We start from the raw sequence: 27713 nt of genomic DNA on the forward strand, positions 1-27713 counted from the left end.
GTTTTTTTTTTCATCACCTTTAATTGTCTGCAGTTTTTTTTTTACATTCAGTGATCAGCGACTTCCTGACCCGCTCCTTAGCAACCAGCTATTTGTCAAAATACCTCCCCGGTGATACCGCCAGAAAAACCCTGATGGTAAATATCACATGCTTTCTTACTCTCTGGTCCATTTGTGAATTGGACTTAAGAGCTTTTTAAACTATATTTACCATTTTATTTCTTTTTTTTCTGCTGTAAATACCACATAATCAATTGCATGCGGTAAACGTTTGTGAATTGATCCCTTAATCTAAATATATTACCAACATTAAATATTAACCACTTCCCATCCCGGCTCTTGTAGAATGACGGCCACAAGGTGGCTCTACAATGCCGGGAGGACGTCATATGACGTCCACAGGCCTCCCAGCCACCGGCAGCTCGCGCATGTGCCCGCCGCGTCACTCAGGTGCCGATGCGCGTGCCTGGCAGCCGCGATGTCCGCCAGGTTCCCGCGATCGGCATTTACAGAGCCAGGGACGTGGATCTGTGGGTGTAAATACAGATCCACGTCCTGTCAGGGAGAGGAGACCGATAGTGTGTCTCTTGTACATAGGGACACAGATCGGTCCCCTCCCCCAGTCAGTCCCCTCCCCCCACAGTAAGAATCACTTCCTAGGGAACACATTTTCCCCTTTCTCGCCCCCTAGTGTTAACCCCTTCCCTGCCAGTCACATCTAAACAGTAAACAATGCATTTTTATAGCACTGTTCACTTTATAAATGTGAATGGTCCCAAAAATGTGTCCAAAGTGTCCGATGTGTCCGCCGCAATATCGCAGTCCTGACAAAAATCGCAGATCGCTGCCGTTACTAGTAAAAAAAAGAATACCATTTTTTTTATTAATTCTGTCCCCTATTTTGTAGGCGCTATAACTTTTGCGCAAACCAATCACTATACGCTTATTGCTAGACATGTGCACTGCGGAAAAATTCTTTTTTTCCGTTTTCGTTTCATTCGTTTTTTTTTTTGCTTTTTCGGAAATTTGGGAAATTAGGAAAGTCGGAATTAAAAAAAGTCGGATTTCTGAATTTCCGAATTTCTGAATTTTAGAAATTCAGAATTTTTAGTTCTTCCCAATTTCCAAATTCTGAATTTCCGAATTTCCCATTTTTGAATTTCCCATTTTTTAATTTTATGTTTTTGAATTTTATATTTTCGAATTTTCAAATCTCGAATTTTCGAAAATCCGAATTTCTGAAATTGGGAAATTAGAAAATTTGAAAATTCTGGAATTTCGGAAATTGAAAAATTTGGAAATTTGGAAATTCTGCAATGAGCTAATTTGTCAAAATGTGTTAAAAAAAACCTAATTCGGAACTAAACAAATTGCATATGTCAACTTTTTGCGTTTTTTTTTCCACCAAAAATATGTAGAAGAATACGTATTGGCCTAAACTGAGAAAAAAAATTGTTTAAAAAAAAAAATGGGGATATTTATTATAGCAAAAAGTTAAAAATATTGGGGTAGATTCAAGAAGCAATTGCGCCTGTGTAACCATAGGTTACACAGCGCAATTGCTTACTTGCCCCGGCGTAACGAGTGCTCCTGATTCAGGAACCTCGTTACGCCGACTGCAGCCTAAGATCTGCGTGGCATAAGGCTCTTATGCCCGCATATCTTAGGCTGCATTCTTGCGGTGGCCGCTAGGTGGCCTTCATGTTGTGCTCAGTGTATAGTATGCAAATTGCATACTAACACCGATTTACAACATTGCGCGAGCCCTGCGTATGCAATTTACGTCGTTTACGTACGGCGGTTTTCGCGCAAGGCTGCCCCTGCTATTAGCAGGGGCAGCCCATGTTACGTATACCCGTCGTTCCCGCATCGCGAAATTTGAATTTTACGTACTTTGCGTAAGTGAATCGTGAATGGCGCTGGACGTGTGCAGTTTAGAACTTACAGTTGAAATTGGCTAACTGTATTCCAGGTGCATTAAAACAAAAGGTGTCCAAAGATTTACATTCGTTAGAAAGCAGCTACAGCGTGAACTAGAAAAGCTTTTCCCCATCATATTTGGTTTCTCTGCACGTCTATTAAGGAGACTCTTTTATTTTTTGCCCCGGGACACCCGTGTAAGGTGGAGGCGGGCCTATTTAAGTAATATCAGTAAGACATACCTATGTAATAATTAAGAAAATTTTCACTGTGTGAAACATGTCTACTAGGCAATCTTGTTCTGTGGTGTCATCTTGGTTGTCCAATGAAGGATCTTGGATCATTCTTGGTTTGCAGCCATTTCTTCGTATTCCATTGTCGGTGGAGGCGAGCCGGGGGGGGGGGGACCCACCAGGTCTATTGGGCTTCCTTGTCTTACCTGGAGCGGCGAGGGTTCCTTGTTTTAGTCCTCTGCCATCATGTTGGGGAGAGAAGAACCCTTCTTCTTTGGGTATAATCAGCAGTCTCCCTGCAAAGGTTCCACCCACTCCCTATTGGGCTTCAAAGAACACACCAGTCACTAAAAGCATACAGATTAATACCACTAGTAGTTACAGCATGGGGGAGCTCATGTTTATAATGGGGTGGTAGTGACAAAGCCCCAAATCCACAATGGCTCAAAGGTAATATGGTCCAGCAATATTTAGACAGAATAAAGGTGGATAAAGCATCTGGACCAAATGGCATCCACCCACAGATCCTAAAAAAATTGAGCTCTGTAATTTTAAAGCCATTGTATCTAATTTTTAGGGGCTCATTAATGATGGGAATAGTACCATTAGATTGGCGCAGGGCCTATGTAGTGCCCATATTTAAAAAGGGATCAAAGTCTTTACCAAGTAACTATAGACCTGTTAGTTTAACTTCTATAGTTGGGAAGATACTGGAGAGATTAATAAAAGACCACATGGATGAGTTCTTGCTGGAAAAACAATATTATTTTATATATTTTTTTATGGTTGAACTGGATGGACTTTTTTCAACCTGACTAACAATGTAGCTTAATAACTGTCAGTCCGTTCCTTTCACAGATGGCACACCAAAAAAATCAAACAGTCAATGTTGAAGTCCTGATTGTTGGATTTGAGAACCTCACTGGATACAGAATCCCTCTCTTCCTTCTCTTACTGATCATATACTCATTGACTTGCATTGAGAACATCCTGATTATAATTTTAGTATGTATAAGCCCTCGTCTCCATTGTCCCATGTACATCCTGATCGGCAATTTGCTCTTCTGTGAATTTCTCTACACAACGGATCTGGTCCCCCTGATACTGCACCACATGCTCTCCGGAAAACCCGTCATCTCCCACCTCGGCTGTTCTGTCCAGTTAAATGTATCCGGAGCCGTAACGATCATTGAGACTTTGCTGCTCACCTTGATGTCATACGACAGATATTTGGCCATTTGTAGACCTCTCAGATACTCCGCTCTCATACACAACAGACTCTGCTTCTATTTTGTAACCATGTTTTGGCTTGTTTCATTGATATTCCTTATAGTTATATTTTACTACGTACTAAATATTGAATTTTGTGGCCCTCTGACCATCGATCATTTTTATTGTGACTTCACCCCTTATGTGTCCTTTGCCTGCTCAGACATAACGACTCTTGTTTTATTTGCCTTATCGGTCAGCGTTACATTGACGATATTGCCTTTCTTTTTCATTGTTCTGTCCTACGTCTTTATTATATATACAATCCTCAGGATACAGACGTCGGCGGGAAGGCAGAAAGCCTTCTCTACCTGCAGCTCACACCTCCTAGTGGTGACTTTATATTACACAGCACTGTTTTGCTTATACGGGATGCCGAGGAGTGACCATTATCTCAATGTCTACAAAGGATTGTCCTTCACATACTTTTCAGTGACACCGATGATCAACCCCATCATTTATACTTTAAGGAATCATGATTTTCATAAAGCTCTGCAGGCAGCAATAAGTAAAATTAAAACTGTTTATTGTTAGCATACAACAAATACATTTGTATTATATTCTATCAAAATGGATTCAAAAAGGCATCAAAGTAAATCCACCACAGGCTGGCTTCGAAAAAAGAAAATGTGCCTTTTGGAATGGCCCATAAGCTATACTTGGAACATCCAAGTCCAAAATAACTAGCCTTTAGCCAATTCCATTAATATCGGGACGGTGGCACACCGATTACTGGTACACCCGCAGCATCACCCTGTTTTGGATGTACGTTAAACATAGACATTTTTCCTTCATATACTTGGAACATCGCTCAAAGCCAGGAATACTGTATCCATGATCCACGGGTGAAGGGGTGCAGGCTGTATATGTCCATCCAAAGCGATATGCGCTAGTAAGCAGAAAAAGTACCGCTCTCCCAGCCAACCACCATGGAATGCGAGTAAAGGTCGGCTTCGACCTATATGCCTCCACCCAAAAAACACGCCTCTGACAAATTTAACTCCGCCCACCAGGGCTAAGTCATAGGTTAATATTAGAATGGCCCAATCGGAGCCCAGACCTTAACCCAATAGAGATGCGGTGGAATGACCTCAAGAGAGCCGCCACACCATACATCCTACAAATGTGCCTGAGCTGAAGCAATTTTGCAAAGAGGAATGGTCAAAACCTCCTCCTAAATGTTGTGCAGGTCGGGTCCAGAGCTACGGAAGTGCTTGCTTGCACCCATTGCCACCTAAGGAGTTTTGACCAGCTATTGACTTCAAGGGTTCACTTACCTCTTCCTAAAGCACTGTGAATGTTTATTGGGTGTGTTCAATAAAGACACAATAAATTAGAATTGTTTGTGTGTTATCAGCTTAAAGTGGTTGTAAAGGTTTTATTTTTTTTAAATAACAAACATGTCATACTTACCTCCGGTGTGCAGTTGGTTTTGCACAGAGTGGCCCCGGTCCTCATCTACTGGGCTCCTGGCTCCTCCTTTTCTCAAGTTCCCCGTCATAGAAGCACTCTTTTTCGTGGGCACCCGTGCAGGCGCGCTCCTGTGTCCTTTGTGTCCATTCACACAGAAAGCAGGGCGCCGCGTCATTGGATTTGATTGACAGCAGCAGGAACCAATGGCTGCGCTGCTATCATTCCATCCAATCAGGACCCGAGACACCGGCTTTTGCTAGTGTACTCGTCCCTACCATGAGATAGAGGGGGTACAGGTAAGTAAAACGGGGGTTCGGGGGGGGGGGGGGCTACAGCATTACAGGAGGTTTTTCACCTCAATGCATAGAGTGACTCCCACTGACCAACTGGATACTCACCTGAGATACATGGTCTAATCCCTAACCGGTATTCACCAGAACTCTTGATGGAGGAGATGGATTTTGCTGCATGTTAGTACCAGGTCGCAGTCCTTAGAATTGCCCTACCAGGAGGTGAGCAAGCCAGGGTCCAGTAGCAGATATAGCAGGTAGGGATCAAACAGAAGCATAGACAACAAATAAGCCAAAGGTTGGTAATAAGTGGTTGCAGGTAGGGAACAAGAGTAAGCATAGTCGAGGAACAAGCTAAAGGTCAGTAATGAGTGGTAGTAGAAATAAGGACAGCTGCAGGTATGCAAATGAGCAAGATATTGGCAATGATCTGGCAAACAGAGGGTCCAAAGACATGGCCTTAATAGGAAGTTCATTGGAGGAGCAAGGCGTTCAAGGTTCACCAAAAACCAGGTCAAAGACAAGATTATCCAAGGGTTCAGACAGGGTGCTGTCCAGCAGGAGAAGGAGAGCTACTTTCAGATGCAGCAGAGGTCATGGGTTCAGATTCTGGTCTTGACATCAACACTGAGAGATCTGGTGGCTGCCCTGTATTATTGTTACATTGTTCCCCCTTATTCTGATCATGTAAAGTACATGCAAACCCGTTTCATTAAATTTGAGCTGGGCACATATATCTGTAGTGTTTTCTTATCTCTCTCCAAAGCACTGTGTCCTGTAGCTGTCTCTTGTTCCATAGCTCTGTTATCAGCCTGATAACTTCTCACACGCTCTCTGAGACGTAAGATAGAAGTGAGTGACGGGGAGGTTGCTATAAATAGATTAGCAGTCATCTTGCCGTCTAAGAGCAGAGCTCTGCACATGCCTTTCTCCCTTTGCCTATGACGAGTGGGGGTGTGTGCCTTACCTCTAATCAGCTGTCTTTGCTGTATGCCCCCCACTCCTCTGGTCCCAGCCTCACAATGCTCACCCCCGCTCCCTGGCTAGCTGTGCAGTATGTGGACAGGCAGAATACCAACATGATCCTTAGGAGTCGTCATTGAGAAGCCGATCACACGGAAAGACAGGCAGCAGCACACAGTTGTAACATATCCTTCCTCGACACTCGTTCTCCTGCTCTTTCCTTCTCCCACTCTCCATCTAGATTCTCCGCAGCAGCAGGCAGGATGGAAGGATATGTGTGGCTGCCTGTCTTTCTGATCATGTGATCAGCTTCTCAGTGTGGAGGATCATGTCTGTATTTAGCCTGTCCACTACCGCTTACTGCACAGCTAGCCAGGGAGAGGAGGTGAGCGCTGGGGTGAGGGGCAGAAGAGCATGTGGGGGAACAGAGGAGAATAGAGGGAAGAGTGGAGAATGTTGGGGAACAGAGGAGAATGGGGGGAGAAGAGAAGCATGTGGGGGAACAGAAGAGAATGTGGGGGAACAGAGGAGCATGTGGGGGAACAGAGAGGAACAGGGGGAGCAGAGTAGCATGTGGGGGACCAGAGGAGCATGTAGGGGACCAGAGGAGCATGTAGGGGACCAAAGGAGCACGGGAGGGATCAGATGAGCACAGGAGGTACCAGAGGAGCATGTGAGGGACTAAAGGAACATGTGGGGAACCAGAGGAGCATATAGGGGATCAGAGGAGGACAGGGAGGTCCAGAGGCGCATGTGGGGGACCAGGCAGGGCTGTCTTAATGAGTGGGCACACTTGGGCACTGCCCAGGGGCCCCAGCTGCATGGGGGGCCTGCACTTTCCCCAAAGCAGCTGGTCCTTGAGCCCAAGCTGCCCCAAAATTGGGGGCCCCACAATGGCACTGAGAGTGATGGATACACAGGGGAGGCAGGCTGGCAGCGGTGCGCTGTGCAGAACGATACCTATTATTTTACAGCCATTGGGGAGGGTCAGGGCCGGAGCACCAGTGATACTCTGACCCTGCCCCATGCAGCTTAAATGCTCGGGACTTGGAGGCTGCGGGGTAGGAACTGGAGTTGGAGCTGCTGAGTGAGAGCCCACCTGCGGAAGTGGCATTGTGGATGGTGTCATGGTGATCCCAGCTGTCCAGCATTGTTTGCACCGAAGGCATTGGAATGCCCACAGGGATGCTCCCTCCTCTGCCCCTCCTTCTGCCAGCATGATTGGTATATGTGAGTCCAGTGCTGGAGGTGGACACAGAGCCAAAAGTTTACATGCACTGCATCTCCACTGGAAAAGGGGGTACTACATGGTTGGAATAATGGTGCTGGGGGATATCAAGGGTGTATGGGAAAACAATGCTGAGGGGGGGATCTGGGGTAAGGAGGGTCAGAGTGCTGGGGGGGACATCTGGGGTGTAGAGGGGTCAGAGTGCTGGGGGGACATCTGGGGTGTAGAGGGGTCACATAGCTGGGGGGACATCTGGGGTGTAGAGGGTTCAGAGTGCTGGGGGGACATCTGGGTGTAGATGGTTAAGAGTGCTGGGGGGACATCTGGGTGTAGAGGGGTCAGAGTGCTGGGGGGATATCTGGGGTGTAGAGGGGCTCAGAGTGCTGGGGAGGCATCATTCTAGCAGATATATTATATGCACAGGACAGCTTTGTTACTTTATGTATGTAGTATTTTACCCTCTGTTCCTTTGCTGTGCAGATTGATTGTTCATGTAGTTAATGCGGAGCTCACCCAAAAGGGGAAGCTCTGCTTGTCTGCCTCCTACCTACTTGATGTCTGCTTACCTGTGCTGTCTCCATGTATCTCCTCTCCTCTCCTCTCCTCTCCTCCCCTCCTTTCTGGCTGGCTGGATGGATGCTGTGACACATGATGTCAGGTAGGTCCATGTTACATGTATGTCAGGTAGGTGAAGTCATTGTGTATGTCAGGTAGGTCCATGTATGTCAGGTAGGTCCATGTATGTCAGGTAGGTGAGGCCAGTGTATGTCAGGTACGTGAAGTCAGTGTATGTCAGGTAGGTCCATGTATGTCAGGTAGGTCCATGTATGTCAGGTAGGTGAGGTCAGTGTATGTCAGGTAGGTGAGGTCAGTGTATGTCAGGTAGGTCCATGTATTTCAGGTAGGTCCATGTATGTCATGTAGGTGAGGTCAGTGTATGTCAGGTAGGTGAAGTCATTGTGTATGTCAGGTAGGTCCATGTATGTCAGGTAGCCCATCCCACCCCACCCCACCATACCCCATTCCATCTCATCCTGCCCCACCCCATCCCATCCTACCCCATCCCATCCCACTCCACCCCCACCCCATGCCATCCTATACCACCCCATCTCGTCCCCATCCCATCCTACGGCACCCCCCACCCCATCCCATCCACCCCCATCCCATCCTACCCCATTCCACCCCACCCCATCCCATCTAATCCCACTCCATCCCATCTCATCCTACCCCACCATCTTATCCCAGGGTGGATGGAAGGAGAGTGGAGGGTGCAGAGGTCAGATATTGCACACGGTCCATAGCATACTCCTGTATCCTGCATTTCGTATGCAGCAAACTCCTGAATCCTGCGCTCCATAAAACCAGTAATAAACAAATGAAGTGACAATTATTTATGATAATAGTGGACACGTAGTCTTACAGATACAACCGGCCCTTTGAGGGCAACCATACTGCTAATGCGGCCCCCGATGAATTTGAGTTTGCCACCCCTGCTCTAGACGTAAAGAGTGCCCCCGTGTCCTCTGTTCACGAGGCATGGCTGACCCACCCCCACCAAAGTGTACCACCTACCCTAACTAAGTTGGGGAATGAACAAGTCGGAGAGCGAACAAGTCAGAGAGTGAACAAGTCAGGGAATGAACAAGTCGGAGAGTGAACAAGTTGGAGAGTGAACAAGCTGGAGAGTGAACAAGCTGGAGAGTGAACAAGTCGGAGAGTGAACAAGTCAGGGAATGAACAAGTCGGAGAGTGAACAAGTAGGATAGTGAACAAGTCGGAGATTGAACAAGTCGGAGAGTGAACAAGTCGGGAATAAACAAGTCGGAGAGTGAACAAGTCGGAGAGTGAACAAGTCGGGGAATGAACAAGTCGGAGAGTGAACAAGTCGGAGAGTGAAGAAGTCAGAGAGTGAACAAGTCGGAGAGTGAACAAGTCGGAGAGTGAACAAGTCGGAGAGTGAACAAGTCGGAGAGTGAACAAGTCGGGGAATGAACAAGTCGGAGAGTGAACAAGTCGAGGAATGAACAAGTCGGGAATGAACAAGTCAGAGAGTGAACAAGTCTGGAATGAACATGTCAGAGAGTGAAAAAGTCGGGAATGAACAAGTCGGAGAGTGAACAAGTCAGGGAATGAACAAGTCGGAGAGTGAACAAGTCAGAGAGTGAACAAGTTGGAGAGTGAACAAGTCAGAGAGTGAACAAGTCGGAGAGTGAACAAGTCAGGAATGAACAAGTCGGAGAGTGAACAAGTCAGAGAGTGAACAAGTCGGGAAAGAACAAGTCGGAGAGTGAACAAGTCAGAAAGTGAACAAGTCGGGAATGAACAAGTCGGAGGAGAGTGAATAAGTCGGCAATGAACAAGTCGGAGAGTGAACAAGTCGGGGAATGAACAAGTCAGGAATGAACAAGTCAGAGAGTGAACAAGTCAGAGAGTGAACAAGTCGGAAATGAACAAGTCGGAGAGTGAACAAGTCAGGGAATGAACAAGTCGAGAATGAACAAGTCAGAAAGTGAACAAGTCGGGAATGAACAAGTCGGAGGAGAGTGAACAAGTCGGCAATGAACAAGTCGGAGAGTGAACAAGTCGGGAATGAACAAGTCAGAGAGTGAACAAGTTGGGGATGAACAAGTCGGAGAGTGAACAAGTCGGGGAATGAACAAGTCGGAGAGTGAACAAGTCGGGGAATGAACAAGTCGGGAATGAACAAGTCGGAGAGTGAACAAGTCGGAGAGTGAACACGTTGGGAATGAACAAGTCAGAGAGTGAACAAGTCTGGAATGAACAAGTCGGAGAGTGAACAAGTCGGAGGAGAGTGAATAAGTCGGCAATGAACAAGTCGGAGAGTGAACAAGTCGGGGAATGAACAAGTCAGGAATGAACAAGTCAGAGAGTGAACAAGTCAGAGAGTGAACAAGTCGGGAATGAACAAGTCGGAGAGTGAACAAGTCAGGGAATGAACAAGTCGAGAATGAACAAGTCAGAAAGTGAACAAGTCGGGAATGAACAAGTCGGAGGAGAGTGAACAAGTCGGCAATGAACAAGTCGGACAGTGAACAAGTCGGGAATGAACAAGTCAGAGAGTGAACAAGTTGGGGATGAACAAGTCGGAGAGTGAACAAGTCGGGGAATGAACAAGTCGGAGAGTGAACAAGTCGGGGAATGAACAAGTCGGGAATGAACAAGTCGGAGAGTGAACAAGTCGGAGAGTGAACACGTTGGGAATGAACAAGTCAGAGAGTGAACAAGTCTGGAATGAACAAGTCGGAGAGTGAACAAGTTGGGAATGAACAAGTCAGAGAGTGAACAAGTCTGGAATGAACAAGTTGGAGAGTGAACAAGTCGGGAATGAACAAGTCGGAGAGTAAACAAGTCGGAGAGTGAACAAGTTGGGAATGAACAAGTCGGAGAGTGAACAAGTCGGGAATGAACAAGTCGGAGAGTGAACAAGTCGGGAATGAACAAGTCGGAGAGTGAACAAGTCGGAGAGGGAACAAGTCGGGAATGAACAAGTCGGAGAGTAAACAAGTCGGAGAGTGAACAAGTTGGGAATGAACAAGTCGGAGAGTGAACAAGTCGGGAATGAACAAGTCGGAGAGTGAACAAGTCGGGAATGAACAAGTCGGAGAGTGAACAAGTCGGAGAGTGAACAAGTCGGAGAGCGAACAAGTTGGAGAGTGAACAAGTCGGAGAGTGAACAAGTCGGAGAGCGAACAAGTCGGAGAGTGAACAAGTCGGAGAGCGAACAAGTTGGAGAGTGAACAAGTCGGAGAGTGAACCCGAGAGCACCAGTCTCTACCAAGCATGACAATCTCCACCAAGCAAGGCAAAACTCCAAGAGCAACAGTCTCCATCACACAAGGCAAAACTCCAAGTTCAAAAATGCATCACAAGGCTCCAAGAACACCAGTCTCTACCAAACAAAGACACTGACTGTGGTCAAACCAAACAAAACTGCTCCATAAAAAAATTATTATAGAACTCAATATCCATCTTGAAGACCCACAAAACTAGTCCACAGGGAACTTCAAAAAGCCAACTTCCATTCATGGAAGAGCTAAAGCAACACAAAAGAAAGGAACATCATGCAATAGGGCTGTAAGGCCTTGTACACACGGTCGAACATGTCTGCTGAAACTGGTCCGCGGACATGTCCGACCGTGTGTACGGCCTAGCGGACAGGTTTCCGGCCTAGCAGACAGGTTTCCAGCGGACAAAAGTTTCTTAGCATGCTAAGAAACTTGTCCGCTGGAAACATGTCCGTCGGACATGTCCGATGGTTAGTACACCTAATCGGACATGTCCGCTGGTTATGACGTATAACCAGCGTCCCGAAATCCCGCGCATGCGTCGAATTGATTCGACGCATGCGTGGAAGCATTGCACTACCGTGTTTGAGAACGTCGGTGTCTTCTACGTCACCGCGTTCTCTGTCCGCAGGGATTTTGGTCTGATGGTGTGTACACACATCAGACCAAATGCTCCCAGCAGACATGTCCGATGAAAATGGTCCGCGGACCGTTTCCATCGGACATGTCTGCTCGTGTGTACAAGGCCTTATGGTTACCGATACTTCAACTAAACAGACACTAAGGATTTTCTTTGGGAGTCAGACAAGGGAACACAACATGTAATACCAGGTCCATCTTTAATGTTGATTGTTCACTGGGCAAAAAAATTCTTGGCCCACCCCAGGCAATTTTGCTCTCCACCTGCTCTGAGACATACAATAAATATCAGCTAGACTTAAAATCAGTTTACTGTATCAGATTAGGCAGTGATTGCGATTGGTTGCCAGGGGTTACAGCATATCATTAACACTTACTGAATGTTTGCTAGAGGTTACAGCACACATTACAACTCACTGATTGGTTGCTAGAGGTTACATTACACATTACGGCTCACTGATTGGTTGCTAGAGGTTACATTACACATTACGGTTTACTGATTGGTTGCTAGAGGTTACAGCACATGATTTCTTCTTGTTGATTGGTTGCTAGAGATTACTGTACAGTAATACTGCTCACTGATTGATTGCTAGAGGTTACAGCACATCATCTCTTCACTGCAGAGGGACATGATATACATATGAATGCCGCCTTTATTTACATATGAATGCCGCCAGCCTCAGCTATTTACATATGAATGCTGCCGCTATTTACATATGAATGGCTGTTATTTACATGTAAACACAAGGTCTGCAGGTGAGTCATCTGTACACAACAATAGGGCAGAGCTGGGCATTAGTAGCAGCACTTCACACTGAGATATCAGGACACAGCACAGGACTAAAACTTCAAGGGACAAGGGAATTTAAACTGGGATAGTTGGCAAGTATGAGACAGCTGCTTTTTGGGCCCCACAACAATCACATGTTCTGCCTTAAAGACGGCCCAGTGTAATAAACTACCATACAACCTAGAGAACACAGACAAAGAAAAAGCGTTTAGAACATTTGCCCTTTTTTTCAGTGTATCCTACACAAATAAATCCACGCCCTATAACAGTGGTGTTCACAACATTATTTCTCACTCTTGAATGTTTCCTTATCCTGAATGTCCTTTAATGGCACAATATTCTTTCATGTCGTTCACTGATGTCTTCAAAGCTTTATGAATGTCCTGATTCCTTAAAGTGTAAATGATGGGGTTTAACATGGGAAGCACCAAAAAGTATATAAAGGTGAGTCCGTTATAAACGCTGTCACTTAATGTTGAAGTAAATGACAGTATATATGTAGCAAATGGTATTCCGAAATATAAAGAGACCACCAGGAGATGGGAGCTGCAGGTGGAGAAGGCCTTCCGTCTCCCGGCTGATGACTTTATCCTGAGGATGGAGATGATGATCAGTATGTAGGACAAGACAATAAACCCAAAAGGTAGATTAACCAGATAACTTATCACCCAGCCGTATATGGAAATGGGTCTTGTGTCTGACAAAACACACACCAGAGTAGAGAATGCCGTGTATTCACAAAAAAAATAATAGATGATAATAGGGGCACAATATTTTAGACACATAAAGAAGTAAAATAAAACGGCTACAACCGCAGCTGAAAACAACCAAAAGCCGATCATAAGATACAGGCACAGTCTATTGTGCATGAGAGCAGCATATCTCAATGGGTGACATATCGCCAAATATCGGTCATAGGACATCAGAGTCAGCAGAAAAGTCTCAAAGACTAAAACAGCGATCACTACATTTATCTGGATAACGCAATCAACATAAGGAACAACGCTTCTTCCCCATAGGATGTTTTGCAGCACCGACGGTTCAATGCCGGTGGTACCAACAAATTCACAAAGAAATAAATTGCTGATCAGGAAGTACATGGGGGTGTGGAGATGAGGACTTTTCCATATTACAGAGATGATCAGGACGTTCTCAATGCAGGTAATGATGTAGATAATCAATACGAGAAGGAAAAGTGGAATTCTGTATTCATTAAATCCGTCAAACCCAACAACCAGGACGTCTACGACAATTGTTTCATTCCATTGACGAGACACCTGTGAAAGAGTGATGGTTAATATTGACATGTTAGTTTAACTTCTATAGTCGGAAAGATACTGGAGAGATTAATAAAAGACCACATAGACAAGTTCTTCCTGGAAAATAATATTTTAAGCAGCAGACAGCATGGATTCATGAAAGACAGAAGTTGTCAGACAAACATGATTTCTTTTTATGAAGAGGTAAGTATAACCTTGGACAAAGGGGTGGCTGTGGACAGGCTATACTTGGATAGAGGCGTGGCGGTGGACGTGGTATACTTGGACAGAGGGGTGGCGGTGGACGTGGTATACTTGGACAGATGGGTGGCGGTGGATGTGGTATGCTTGGACAGAGGGGTGGCGGTGGACGTGGTATACTTGGACAGAGGGGTGGCGATGGACATGGTATACTTGGATAGAGGCGTGGCGGTGGACGTGGTATACTTGGACAGAGGCGTGGCGGTGGACGTGGTATACTTGGACAGAGGGGTGGCTGTGGACGTGGTATACTTGGACAGTGGGGTGGCGGTGGACGTGGTATACTTGGACAGAGGGGTGGCGATGGACGCGGTATACTTGGATAGAGACGTGGCGGTGGACGTGGTATACTTGGACAGAGGGGTGGCAGTGGACGTGGTATACTTGGACAGATGGGTGGCGGTGGGCGTGGTATACTTGGACAGAGGCGTGGTGGTGGATGTGGTATACTTGGACAGAGGTGTGGCGGTGGATGTGGTATACTTGGACAGAGGTGTGGCGGTGGGCGTGGTATACTTGGACAGAGGCGTGGCAGTGGATGTGGTATACTTGGACAGAGGCGTGGCGGTGGGCGTGGTATACTTAGATTTTGTAAAAGCGTTCGATACAGTTCCGCAAACACGGCTCATGTGTTAAGGTAAAATCTACAGGATTGGAAATATCAGTTTGTAAATGGATAGAAAACTGGCTGAAAGACATAATTCAGAGAGTCGTGGTTAATGATTCTTACTCTGAATGGTCGAAGGTTTCAAATCATTAGTAAGACCTCATCTGGAATATGCAGTTCAGTTTTGGGCCCCAGTTCTCAAAAGGGATATCGGGGAACTGGAGAAAGTGCAGAGAAGGGCAACCAAACTGATAAGAGGCATGGAGGAGCTCAGCTATGAAGAAAGATTAGAGGAACTGAATTTATTCACTCTTGAGAAGAGGAGAATAAGGGGGGATTGATCAACACGTACAAATATATAAGGGGTCCATATAGTGAACTTGGTGTTGAGTTATTCACTTCATGGCTTCTTTTTTACCTGGTGGTCCTGATAGTTATAGACTTCCTTTCCTAGGGTCTCAACCTTCCCTCACTGTGCTGGAGCTACGGAGGAGCAGCATTGACATCCAATAAACAGGAAGTAAGTTAGGACTAAAGAACACCTCCTCTGTCCTCTTCTCCGTAAACCAGAGGACAGGGATGACAAGATGGCAGATTGTAAGTGGAAACAGCAAGGAATGATGTTGTCCTGGGGAAGAGGCAGCTTGCAAAGCACATGTTGCACTACCCCCGAAGGAGCTGCTGGTTTGATTTGGGTGACATGTTACCTCTAATTCTCCACCGTCTAGGGTACTGGATGAGAGCTGTAAGAAAGTCAATGTCCACACTGTAGGTATCTTTTTCTGTGTTCTATTACCCAACGGGGTAAAAATGGTAAAATAAATAGTAGGTGAGAAGATAGAAGAAGTGGTAGGTAATAGATTCAGGCGTATAACTGGGTTTCGGAAACAGTCCTGCTTCAAACGACAACTTTCGTCGCCACTCTAGCCAGAGTGGGTATAGTGCATCTGGATAGGCCGCTCTCACCAGCCTAGCAGCCAGAGTGTCACTCGGAACTTTAGCAAAGTCTCTGCCACAGACCTTCCCAAAGGTGGAGATATTTTTGGTCCAAAATCCTTCTCAACACTGGATTAAGCACCCGGATCTCTCTTGAACAGCTTGTTTTATTTCAGGACTGATAGGCGACCTTCGTCCAGCCTCTCAGTAATGGTGTGTCCTTCGATGAAGCAGTAGGCCTCTCCTGAGATACCAGCCTGGAGCTTGGTATTCCCTCAGACAGGTTCTTCATCGGTCGGCTTCCTCCCACGGGACGGACAGCACAGGACGACTCTGCAACCGCAGACTCAGTCTACCCACTGAGCCCACAAAGCAGATTATTTGCTCCAGACAAACGTGGTCACTGCAACACATACCCCGACCAGGAGGGCCACACCCAGGCGGATGGCGGTAACGACGACCCCAAACCAATGGCGTCTGCCCCCTAAATACCCCTCCCCAGCATGCACAGCGAGGCGATAAACCTCCCTGATTGGCTGCCGGGGGAAGAATATCCATAATACCTTGACCCTCCTGCTGCCACCTGTCGGTCCGGGGTGGGACCAGCTCCCCAGACAACGACAGTGGACACACACACAGTACAGCCAAATCTGGAACAGAGGCCCTGAATTTAGCCAAATAAACACGGTCAGAGGCAACTAACGCTCTAAACACCCTCTAAATTTACAACAGCACCAGCTATGAACAGTAGAAGGGCGCTACACACAGAAGGGAGAAGGTATCTTGTTCCAATAGACAGCACCGCCCCAGAGGCAAAGGCCACTGTTGTTCCCAGAGCCAGTCCACAGAGTTCTTCAGCCTAGGACTATTTTTATAACACTACATGTGTAGTCTGCAGACTCTGCTGTTGTTACACTACCAGCCATATACTGTAGGCACCATATGCATGAGGAGCCACCCCCTCCAGAGTACCAAAGTGCTATTGCGACCTGACCCGGGTGAGAAGCGAGGTGCTTCATCAGCTGTCTTAGAGCAGTGTTGCCAACCATCCGTATTTTTACGGACAGTTCGTAAAAACGGGCACTTTTTTCCTCCGTTTGTAAATGTCTGTGGTTGCGGAAATGTGCCAGTAAAAATAGCCAAGATTGGTTCGGCTTGGAACTGCGCATGGAGATTGGAGGCAGGGGGAGATTGGAGGCACCGCAAATAAGGGGGCCCCCAGATACCGGCCCCCCACCCTAAGTGAATGGATATGGGGTACCCCTACCCATTCACCTGGAGGCAAAGTGATAGTTATTAAACACACAACACAAGGGTTTTTAAAATCATTTATTAGTCTGCTCCGGAGGCCCCCCCTGTCTTCTTTAGCTCTAATACCAGGGGGGGCTTCTTCTTCCGCTCTCCGGGGGGGTCTTCTCCGCTCTCCGGGGGGGTCTTCTTCTTCCGCTCTCCGGGGGGGTCTTCTTCGCTCTCCGGGGGTCTTCTTCTATCTTTGCCGCTCTCCGCTGTTGACTCGGCGCACCCCGGTTCTTCTCCAGCTGTCCGGTGCCTTCTCCTTCAGCGCTGGCTGCCTCTTCTCACTGCAATGATGGAAGCGCGCCTTCCCATCATGCTCCGGTAGGTACCCACGTGGTGGGTGCCTACCCACGTGGGTACCTACCGGAGCATGATGGGACGGTGAGGCCTATATAAATCGGATGCAAGGCGCGCTTCCATCATTGCAGTGAGAAGAGGCGTCGGCTCAACATCGGAAGAAGGGAGAAGAAGAGAAGAGAAGAAGATGACGTCACAGAAGACCGCGCTGGCTGCCTGCTAGTAATTGAGCTAACACACGAAGATAGCAGGCAGCCAGCGCTGAAGGAGAAGGCACCGGACAGCTGGAGAAGAACCGGGGTGCGCCGAGTCAACAGCGGAGAGCGGCAAAGATAGAAGAAGACCCCCGGAGAGCGGAAGAAGAAGCCCCCCCTGGTATTAGAGCTAAAGAAGACAGGGGGGGCCTCCGGAGCAGACTAATAAATGATTTTAAAAACCCTTGTGTCGTGTGTTTAATAACTATCACTTTGCCTCCAGGTGAATAGGTAGGGGTACGATGTACCCCATATCCATTCACTTAGGGTGGGGGGCCGGTATCTGGGGGCCCCCTTATTTCAGGGGACTCCCAGATTCCGATAAGCCCCCCGCCCGCAGACCCCGACAACCAACGGCCAGGGTTGTCGGGAAGAGGTCCTGTCCTCATCAACATGGGGACAGGGTGCTCTGGGGTGGGGGGGCCCGCAGTGCGCCCCCCTGCCCCAGAGCACCCAACCCCCCCATGTTGAGGGCATGCCGCCTGGTACGGCTCAGGAGGGGGGGGGGGCGCTCGCTCGTCCCCACTCCCATTCCTGGCCGGCCGGGTAGCGTGCTTTGGATACGGGTCTGGTATGGATTGTAGGGGGACCCCCTACGTCGATTTTTCGGCGTAGGGGGGGGTTTCCTTACAACCCATACCAAACCTAAGGGCCTGGTATGCTCCTGGGGGGGGAACCCATGCCGTTTTTTTATTTGAAAATTGGCATGGAGTTCTCCCTCTCAGGAATGCATGCCGAGCGACGCTGTCAAATTTTTTTCAATTTTTTTTCCCCGACGCAACTTTTTTTACCCGGCGCGATCCACAAAACTCGGCGTAACGTAACTTCGCGCATGCGCAGTACGGCCGGCGCGGGAGCGCGCCTCATTTAAATGGGACTCGCCCCATTTGAATAGGAACGCCTTGCGCCGGCCGGATTTAAGTTACACAGCCTGAAATTTCTAGGTAAGTGCTTTGTGGATCGGGCACTTAGGTAGAAATTTTAAGGCAGTGTAACTTAAATGGGATTTTTTAAGTTGCGCCAGGTTTTTGTGGATCTGGCCCCTCTTTACCACTCTCACTAAAGGATGAAATCACAAAAAAAGCCCCCTTTTCCTGGGCTCCGAACTCCACCATTACACATTTCCAGCTTACTTCCCCCTCTACTATGTTACTACATACTAACCTTACTATTTTATTCCAGAAACTTCAGAGCATATGTACATCCATGTCCCCCCTGAATGCCTCATGGCCAGGATGCATTGCCCTTTCTAAAATGTTCCTTCTACCACACATTCTGTATTTAGGGCTCTTCCAATACCCATGCTACAATCAGACTTGTCTAAAATTCAACGTATACTCAACAATTTTATTTGGGCAGGCCATAAGCCCCATTTGAAGTCTTCCATGCTTAGCGAGCCTAGAACCCCAGCAGGACTGGGAGATCCTAATGTCCTGCTTTATTATTTATTTATTTTTAACCATAAAGAATTTTATTGAAAAGATTTGCATATGACATAAAATGGAACGGCTCCATGAGCCCAAACAAAAAGTTGTACAGGTAGATTTCGGCAAAACATAGATACAATATATCTGAACAAGTCTACACAATAACTAGGTTCCTGGGTGAAATAATTTGTTTGGGTGGGCATATTTTAGGAGAGTTGAGACGTAGAGAGAAAGAAAGAGAGGAAGAGAAGGGGAGAGGGAGATAGAAGGAGGGAGGAGAGAGAAGGGAGGGAGAGAGAAAAAAAAAGGGGGGGGGGACGTTAGGGAGAGGAGAGTGGTAGGTGGAGAGGGAGAGGATGCATGGGTAGGAAGGGGGGGAGAAAATGAGGGGGAATAAGGGTTAATGAGGAGAGGGGGTACAAAAGTCACCAACTACCCTCCCCAGCATCCAGTGGTCAGAGTGCTACTGTGCGTCAGGCCAGTAGTGTGAGTCTGAATCTGCGTCCTAGTTCAAGGGCAGTAATGCCACAGAGCGATACTAATCTGCATTATTAAGGAGATCTTTGTATGATTGAGGGTTTTTAAAGGCTGTCCATGTTTCCCATATAGCAGTGAATTTAGAGATATTATCTGAGGCCGTGTAGATCAGTTCCTCCTTCTCAGCGACACGGTTTATTCGAGATGCCCATTCAGCCATGGAGGGCGGGGATGTCGATCGCCAATATACTGGTATACACATCCTAGCAGCATTAATCATGTGCATTGCCACCGACTTGAAGTACCTCCCCCTGGAGCTTTTAGAGAAATGTAAAAGGTATTGTGCTGGGCAAAATTCGAGAGGGAGTGAAGACACCATTTTTGTCACATTATGTACTTAGTGCCTGAAGGGTTGGAGCGTTGGGCACTCCCACCAGATGTGGAGAAACGTGCCACGCTGCTTTCCGCATCGCCAGCATTGGTCAGAGACCGACGCTGAGAACTTATGGAGCAGGTCTGGGGTTTTATACCAGCGGGTTTTCAACTTGTACCCATTTTCCTGGATAGAGACGTTCAGGGATCCTTTGTGAATGTACAAGTGCATACGGTCCCAACTCTCCTCGTCTATCTCTGAGCCCAAGGCAGAATTCCAGTATGAGCGTTCTGAGTTTAAGAGTGTGGAGGACTCCCCAAATAAAGAGGTGTAAAGCATGGATATATAAACAAAAGAACCAAAAGAGGCTGGCGCTGCGCTGAATTAAAGTGATGATTAAATTAGTAAAATATAAATGATCTAAATGTGTGAGCTGCTAGCATTTAAAATTGTGCACAACAATCCAACAAAATATACAAAAACAGGGAGAAATGCAGCGCTAATCTGTGATAAATAAATAATTCAGGTGATCAATTTTAAATAGTTCATGAATAAATAATAATATATTAAAAGTTCATTCTGAAGTGCACATTAAGTCCAGAAAATGAAGGAAAATTCCCAAAACCGTGAGAAAGGCAGAAAGCAGTGAGTGAACCAGCTTATTTTCTCAGAAGAAGGCTGTTCGGGAAATTGCTGTAACAACTCCAAGGTGATGATGATAGAGTAAGGCTCTGCAATACACCCGTGTGGAAATAATTGGCTGCTTACCAAAATGAAAGACTGTTTTACACCAGTCTTATGGAGCGTGTGGGAAATAAGGTCTTCCCGCTACCCATCCGCCTGGATGATCAAGGTGAGGCTCAGCAGAAGTGTTTTCTAAATTCCTTCGCCTGTGATTCACTACATGATTGTAAGTGCAACTTTTATTAAATTTTTCCTTTGAAAATACGTTTTACGCTATGAGAATCCCTTCTTCCTTTATCGTTTATGATACACTCTGGACCTCCTGCTGAGCCTCACCTTGATCATCCAGGCGGATGGGTAGCGGGAAGACCTTATTTCCCACACGCTCCATAAGACTGGTGTAAAACAGTCTTTCATTTTGGTAAGCAGCCAATTATTTCCACACGGGTGTATTGCAGAGCCTTACTCTATCATCATCACCTTGGAGTTGTTACAGCAATTTCCCGAACAGCCTTCTTCTGAGAAAATAAGCTGGTTCACTCACTGCTTTCTGCCTTTCTCACGGTTTTGGGAATTTTCCTTCATTTTCTGGACTTAATGTGCACTTCAGAATGAACTTTTAATATATTATTATTTATTCATGAACTATTTAAAATTGATCACCTGAATTATTTATTTATCACAGATTAGCGCTGCATTTCTCCTTGTTTTTGTATAAAGCATGGATATGACATGATTTTGGGGTGTTGAGCGAGAACATAGAGACTCTAGAACTGTAGGGATCCTTGTGAAGTCCTTTCTTCGGGACTTAAAAGTGTTTAAGCTGGAGGTAGGACCAGAATGGAAATAAGCCAGTGTCAGAGCGTTTAGCAAGTTCAGTTTGCCGCAAAAAGCGACCCCTTTGAAAAAAGTGTTTGGCCAACATTTCAGCATGCAACCATTCAGATCGCAAGAAAGTACCGGAAAGGCCTGGGGGAAAGTCTGGGTTGTTTCTTACCAGAGTGATTGGGCAAAATGTAGCTGAGACTGCGTGAACAGTGCAAGCCCTATCAAATTCCTGAAGGGTGGTACCAATTAGAGGGTGGGTTAAGGCAGCTGGAGATACGTGTGACTTAGGGAGCCAAGGGGCATGTCGTATGTCCGAGTTCGTCGTCATATATTCGACAGTCACCCAGTCTTTGTATCGACTATGTACCTTCCAGTCCACAATTCGCGCTAAATGTACTGCCCGGTAATAGAGTTGTAGGTCAGGTAAGCCTATTCCTCCGCGTGCCTTCAGAAGCACCATCTTCTTCCAAATTATCCGAGGGGATTTGTTGAACCACAGGAAGGTTCTGCATATGGACCTCTAAAGTTCAAAGAAGGAAGGCGGCAGACGAATAGGTAGTGTTTGGATTTTGTAAAGTAGCCTGGGGAGGATTGTCATTTTGACAATGGACGCTCGTCCAAACCAGGAAATGGTGGATTTGTCCCATTTTTGGAGATTACTACGTATGCTCTGTAATTCCGTTTGGAAGTTCCTGCTGTAAAGTTCTGCTAAATCGGCAAGCAATTGGATGCCCAGATAGGGTATGGCATCCGTTTTCCATTGGAAAGGAAAGTTAAGCTGGCATTGCTTCGCCAGTGCCGCGGGGTAGAGACACATTTAACGCAAACGATTTAGAGTAATTGATTTTTAAATTTGACAGCAATTTGAAGTGTTCCAGGATTTGCAAGAGATTTGGGAGGGACGTGAGTGGCGAGGAAAAAAACAGCAAGACGTCATCTGCGAATGCCGCAATCTTAAATTCACGCTCCTGTATCTTTATGCCTCTCACGTCTGGATTATCTCAGATGCAACGGAGAAGAGGTTCTAGCGTAAGTATATAAAGCAGGGGGGAAAGGGGGCATCCCTGTCTAGTTCCATTGTGGATGGAGAAAGCGTCCGACAGGTGGCCGTTGACTTTTACTTTGGCCGTTGGGTTAGCGTATAACGAGAAAATAAATGCTGCTTTATTGTTAACCACTTAAGGACCAAGCCTCTTTCTGAGATTGGTTGTTTAAGTTAAAAACTGTTTTTCTTTTTGCTAGAAAATTACTTAGAACCCCCAAACATTATAATTTTTTTTCTAACACCCTAGAGAATAAAATGGCGGTCATTTCAATACTTTCTGTCACATCGTATTGGCGCAGCGGTCTTACGCACTTTTTTTGGAAAAAATACACCTTTTCTTTTAATTAAAAAAAAAAAACAGAAAATTTATGCCCAATTTTTTTTATATTGTGAAAGATAATGTTACACCGAGTAAATTGATACCCAACATGTCACGCTTCAAAATTGCGCCCGTTCGTGGAATGGCGACAAACGTTTACCCTTAAAAAATTTCATAGGCGATGTTTAAAAAATTCTACAGGTTGCATGTTTTGAGTTAAAGAGGAGGTCTAGGGCTAGAATTATTGCTCTTGCTCTAGTGATCGCGTCAATACCTCACATGTGTGGTTTGAGCATCGTTTTCATATGCGGGCGTTGCTCACGTATGTGTTTGCTTCTGCACGCGAGCTCGGCGGGACGGGGCGCTTTTAAAATTGTATTTTACCTTTTATGTTTACACTGTTATTTTAAAAAAAAATTGTCACTTTTATTCCTATTACAAGGAATGTAAACATCCCTTGTAATAGAAAAAAAGCATGACAGGTCCTCTTAAATATGAGATCTGGGGGCCAAAAAGACCTCACATCTCATATTTACACTAAAATGCAATAAAAAAAGAAGAAAAAAGTAGTCATTTGGAAAAAAAATTCTCTTTGAGAGCTATGGGCGGAAGAGAGGTTTTGACGTTGCTTCCACCCTGCCCTGCAATACTCGTCTCCATACCAAGCAGAAGAAAGTACCCAATGGCCTCCGCTGCTGCTGACGGCTTCGGTAAGCGACGGAGAGCATGGGAGAGTGGTGGGAGGGGGGCCCTCTCCTGCCGCCGATAAAAGTGATCTTGCCGCAAATCCGCCACAGAGACCACATTTATTGTAAACCAGACCACCCGCTAAAGAAGAGGATACCGGGGTTATGGTAGATAGCTGCTACCATAACAATGACATCACTCTTCAAACAGCCAACATATATCGGCATGCGGCGGCCCGGAAGTGGTTAAGCGGCTCTATTTGATCAAGCCAAACAATGGTGGATTGTTCGCCCCGATACTCCCTGGCTTCAGGTAGAAGCAGCATCACTCTCACAAGACCTAACTCTACTTCTCCTAGCAATCTGGTTAACTTACCACCCACCTCTGTCCTTTCTTCCAACGATTAATGCAACCATCAAAGCATGCTGGACTCCTTACTTAAAGTGGAGGTTCACCCTAAAAACAATTTTTTAACATTAGAGCCAGCATAGTAAGGGCATATTTTTCTCCGTACTTACCTTTATATTCTGATTTGGTCCAGGGCTTCCGCGTTCTGATGACTGCGGGACTGGGCGTTCCTATCCCTGCCTCACGGTTCCAATGACTGCGAGTTTGGGCGTTCCTATCCTTTGGTTCGATGATTGAGGGCTTGTGAAACAGGTGACCTGTCGCACACGTTGTGCAACAGGTCACCTGTTTCACAAGCCGTCAATCATCGAACGGAAGGATAGGAACGCCAAGTCCCGCAGTCATCGGAACCTGGAAGCCCTGGACAAAAACAGAATATAAAGGTATGTACGGAGAAAAAAAAAACATCCGAAAGTAAATGCCCTTACTATGCTGGCTCTGCTAGATGTAATATTAAAAAAGTTTTTTTTGGGTGAACCCCCGCTTTAAGCACTATAACAATTGCCGCTCGTGTCTTTACAACTTTTATTCCCAGACCTCCCACTGAAGGGCAGGACTTCAGCGGGCATTCATAGTGTTATGATCTATTCCACCCTCATGGTCTCAAAGCCTTAAAACAACTATCAGATACCTGCCACTTACCTACCAAGGACTTTTATGTCTACCTACAAGTCCGCCACATATTATCTTTAGGCCGCGTACACACGGTCGTTCCAAACCGATGAGAATGGTCCGACGGGCCGTTTCCATCGGTTCACCGCTGAAGTGGCCTGACGGTCTGATGTGCGTACACACCATCAGTTCAAAATCCGGGTCAGAACGCGGTGACGTAAAACACACGACGTGCTGAAAAAAACGAAGTTCAATGCTTCAAAGCATGCGTCGACTTGATTCTGAGCATGCGCGGGTTTTGAACCGATGCTTTTCTGTACTAACCATCGGTTTGGACCGATCGGGCAGCGGTCCATCGGTTCGATTTTAAAGCATGTTTTAAAATTTTGGACCGAAGAACAACAGACCGATAGGCCATACACACGGTCGGTTTGGACCGATGAAACTGGACTTCGGTCCATTCTCATCGGTTTGGAACGACCGTGTGTACGTGGCCTTAGTGTCTCTGACTACTAATACAATAAGAAAGGATATACTCTCATTCTACAACTCACTAGTAACTAAAATAAAAGCGATCTCCCATATATATGATCCGCTATCCCGTCCTCATCCAAATACGAAACCCGCCACCCAGTGATCTTTTGGGAAGCAACCCTTCAAATCGACATGCCCCTTAACATGTGGTATCAAGCTATACAAACGTCTCTTTTCTCCAAGAATGTCTCGCACTGGGAGACAGTAATACAAATGTATTATCAGTGGTACTATACACCAAGTAAATTAGACCACATATACCTATCCCATTCCCTGAAATGCTGGAGGAACTGTGACATTGACGATTATATATACGGTGGGAATGCCTTTTTCTGGAAGAGTATAGCTTATCTACTAACAAGACATTACTGGTATGCCATGTGTACTAACGCCTCAGGTGGCTCTCTTTGGTCTAGGCCAGGCATATCCAAAGCCGGTTTTGAACGGCCCGCCTGGTTATCTAAACATATATATCTTTTGTGGCCCCTAAAAATCTCCCAGCACCAGGGCCACGAAAGATATATAGGCTAGCTGCCTCAGAGGGAGGGGGCGGGACGAGTGCTGTGCACACAGGAGGAGCATTTCCTGTTTACACAGCAGCCTCTGTAATAGGAAGTCCCGTCTCCTGCGCTGCCATTGGACGACTGTTTGGTCCATCAAAAGAGGCGGGACCTTTTCTTAAAGAGGCTGCTGTGTAAACAGGAGATTCTCCTGTAGGATATCTTTGGCGCTCGCCCTGCCCCCTCCATGTCCCCTCCAAGACTGCACTGATGGCAATGGTGAGTGCATTCCTGGCAATGGTCGGTGCTGCGTTCCTGGCAATGGTGTGTGCTGCATTCCTGGCAATGGTGGGTGCATTCCTGGCAATGGTGGGTGCATTCCTGGCAATGGTAAGTGCATACCTGGCAATGGTAAGTGCATACCTGGCAATGGTGGGTGCATTCCTGGCAATGGTGGGTGCATCCCTGGCAATGGTGGGTGCTGCATTCCTGGCAATGGGGGTGCTGAATTCATGGCAATTGGGGGTGCTGAATTCATGGCAATTGGGGGTCTGCAGATGGGCACTGACCCATATACAATAAATAACATCCATCTCTCGCTCTCTCTGCTTTCAGGAAATTATGTCAAAATGCCCAGGCTGAACACTAGAGGAAAAAAATCTCAAAGCAGTCCTTGTTAAAGAATATCCCACAATGACACAGACAGACTAGCCAGCACCTGGCTACATCAATATAAATAAATATATACAGTATGTAGCCAGGTGCTGCACTACAGGAATATGGAGATGGGCATTGCCTTTTCTTCTTTTCTCTCTCTACTGCCCTTTATTCTCCTCTCCTTTTACTGATTTTTTGCTCAGGGCCGATCCTAGGGTCACAGACGCCTGGGTGCAGAAATATTTCTGGCGCCCCCACATGGGCGTGGTCAGAATTAATTAGTGAAGCCTAGCGCCGGAACGGGGCTGGATGTGTGACGTCATTGATTCTTATTAATGCCCTGTAGTGTATTTTTTATTTTCCCTTGTTGGTGTAGCGCCCCCCTACTTTCAGTAAAGGCACTACGCTAAAGTTAGTGGGGGAATGAGAGAGGTAATTTGCTCTCATTCCGAATTATGATAAATTTGGCTGTCGCCAAATCTGGATTGTTCTGTGGGTCAGACTGCGTTCTAGGGATGAGATACCATCCGTGGGTGGCAGGTGGCACCAGAGAGGTCCAGGTGGAGCCGCTTTTCCTTAGCAGCCAATTGGAGGAGTTCACCCTCGCAGGGCATGCTGGGGAGGAGTATTTCTGTGGTGGAAGCCTTTGTTCTTGGTTCTTCGTGGGTTCCAGGTGCGGCACCCACCTTTAGGGTGTGCGCACATCGCGGGCCCCACCACTATGGCCTACCTGGCCTGGGGTCGCGCGCAACGCGGAGTTCCAAACTCTGGGCCCTCCTGGCCTGGAGCAACTGATGCCACAAAGGGGCCCCAGTGACTGACTGGGTCCCCCTTCTACTGAGGAGATCCCAGGCTGTATGCCGTTCGGTGGGGGATCGGCTTGAGGAGAACCCGGAGGCAGGTTGTCCAAAAGGGCTTGAACGAACCATCGGGGATCTGGTGACCGGGACATTGACAGGTACACTTCCACTGTCAACCGGTGACCCTAGCGCAAATATACTGGGAGGATAAGCTCAACCATTTAGCTCATCCAAGTTCTAGGCCTGTGGCAGAGGCTCCATCAGAGCCAGGTCTGTGGCAGAGACCTGCTCCTCCCAGCATCCTTAAAGTGACACTTCGGCTGCCAGGCCTGTGGCAGCGGTCTGTCCGGGGGCACTTCACCCACTCTGGCTGGAGTGGCGACGAACTGTACTACTATTACTGAAAGCAGGATTGCTATCTTCTTCATCCAAGCCTGACACCGCAAAGTTCTTTACCTCATCAACCTTTCCTGTCCTACCTCATGTTGATGTTGGTCATGTTGGGCCGAGAAATAAAGCATTCAGAAAACCTCAGTCGCTGATTGGACATTCGTTTACTGCTCTACTCACTACTATCACCCCAAGACAACGATCAGAGGTAACTTAATACGCTGATCCCAAATCAATCAGTGGCTCCTGAGGGGGTAGCGCTACATTGGGTTTATTCATACTCTACCTCCCCAATTTACAGACATTGCCATATAGTTGGTCACCTTGTTCCCCCTGTGATCATGTGGTGCAACTTGATGGTCTGGGCCTGAGACTGCCATCTTGGGGTGTGGCCGCTTGGATTGGCTATAGTGGGGAGAGAAGGCTTGTACCTTTTATTTGGACAGTTTCCCTTTGAAGAAGCCCGAATCAACGGCGAAACATGTCGGGAACACATTCCATCAGACTGTCC

The 27713-nt window shown here is 46.8% G+C and overlaps 2 protein-coding genes across 2 annotated transcripts; one reads left to right on the forward strand and one right to left on the reverse strand.

Annotated features, from left to right (window-relative positions):
* The first annotated feature begins 2950 nt into the window (after positions 1 to 2950).
* Positions 2951 to 3956, forward strand: LOC120945237 (olfactory receptor 5V1-like). Its single transcript, XM_040359249.1, has one exon. The coding sequence runs from the start codon at positions 3012 to 3014 to the stop codon at positions 3954 to 3956; it is 945 nt and encodes a 314-aa protein (XP_040215183.1). The 5' UTR covers positions 2951 to 3011.
* Positions 3957 to 12645: 8689 nt separating this feature from the next.
* LOC120925087 (olfactory receptor 6F1-like) lies at positions 12646 to 13869 on the reverse strand. Its single transcript, XM_040335966.1, has one exon. The coding sequence runs from the start codon at positions 13856 to 13858 to the stop codon at positions 12860 to 12862; it is 999 nt and encodes a 332-aa protein (XP_040191900.1). The 5' UTR covers positions 13859 to 13869; the 3' UTR covers positions 12646 to 12859.
* Positions 13870 to 27713: the final 13844 nt, after the last annotated feature.

This window comes from Rana temporaria, chromosome 1 (genome assembly GCF_905171775.1).
Source record: "Rana temporaria chromosome 1, aRanTem1.1, whole genome shotgun sequence".
NCBI lineage: Eukaryota > Metazoa > Chordata > Amphibia > Anura > Ranidae > Rana > Rana temporaria.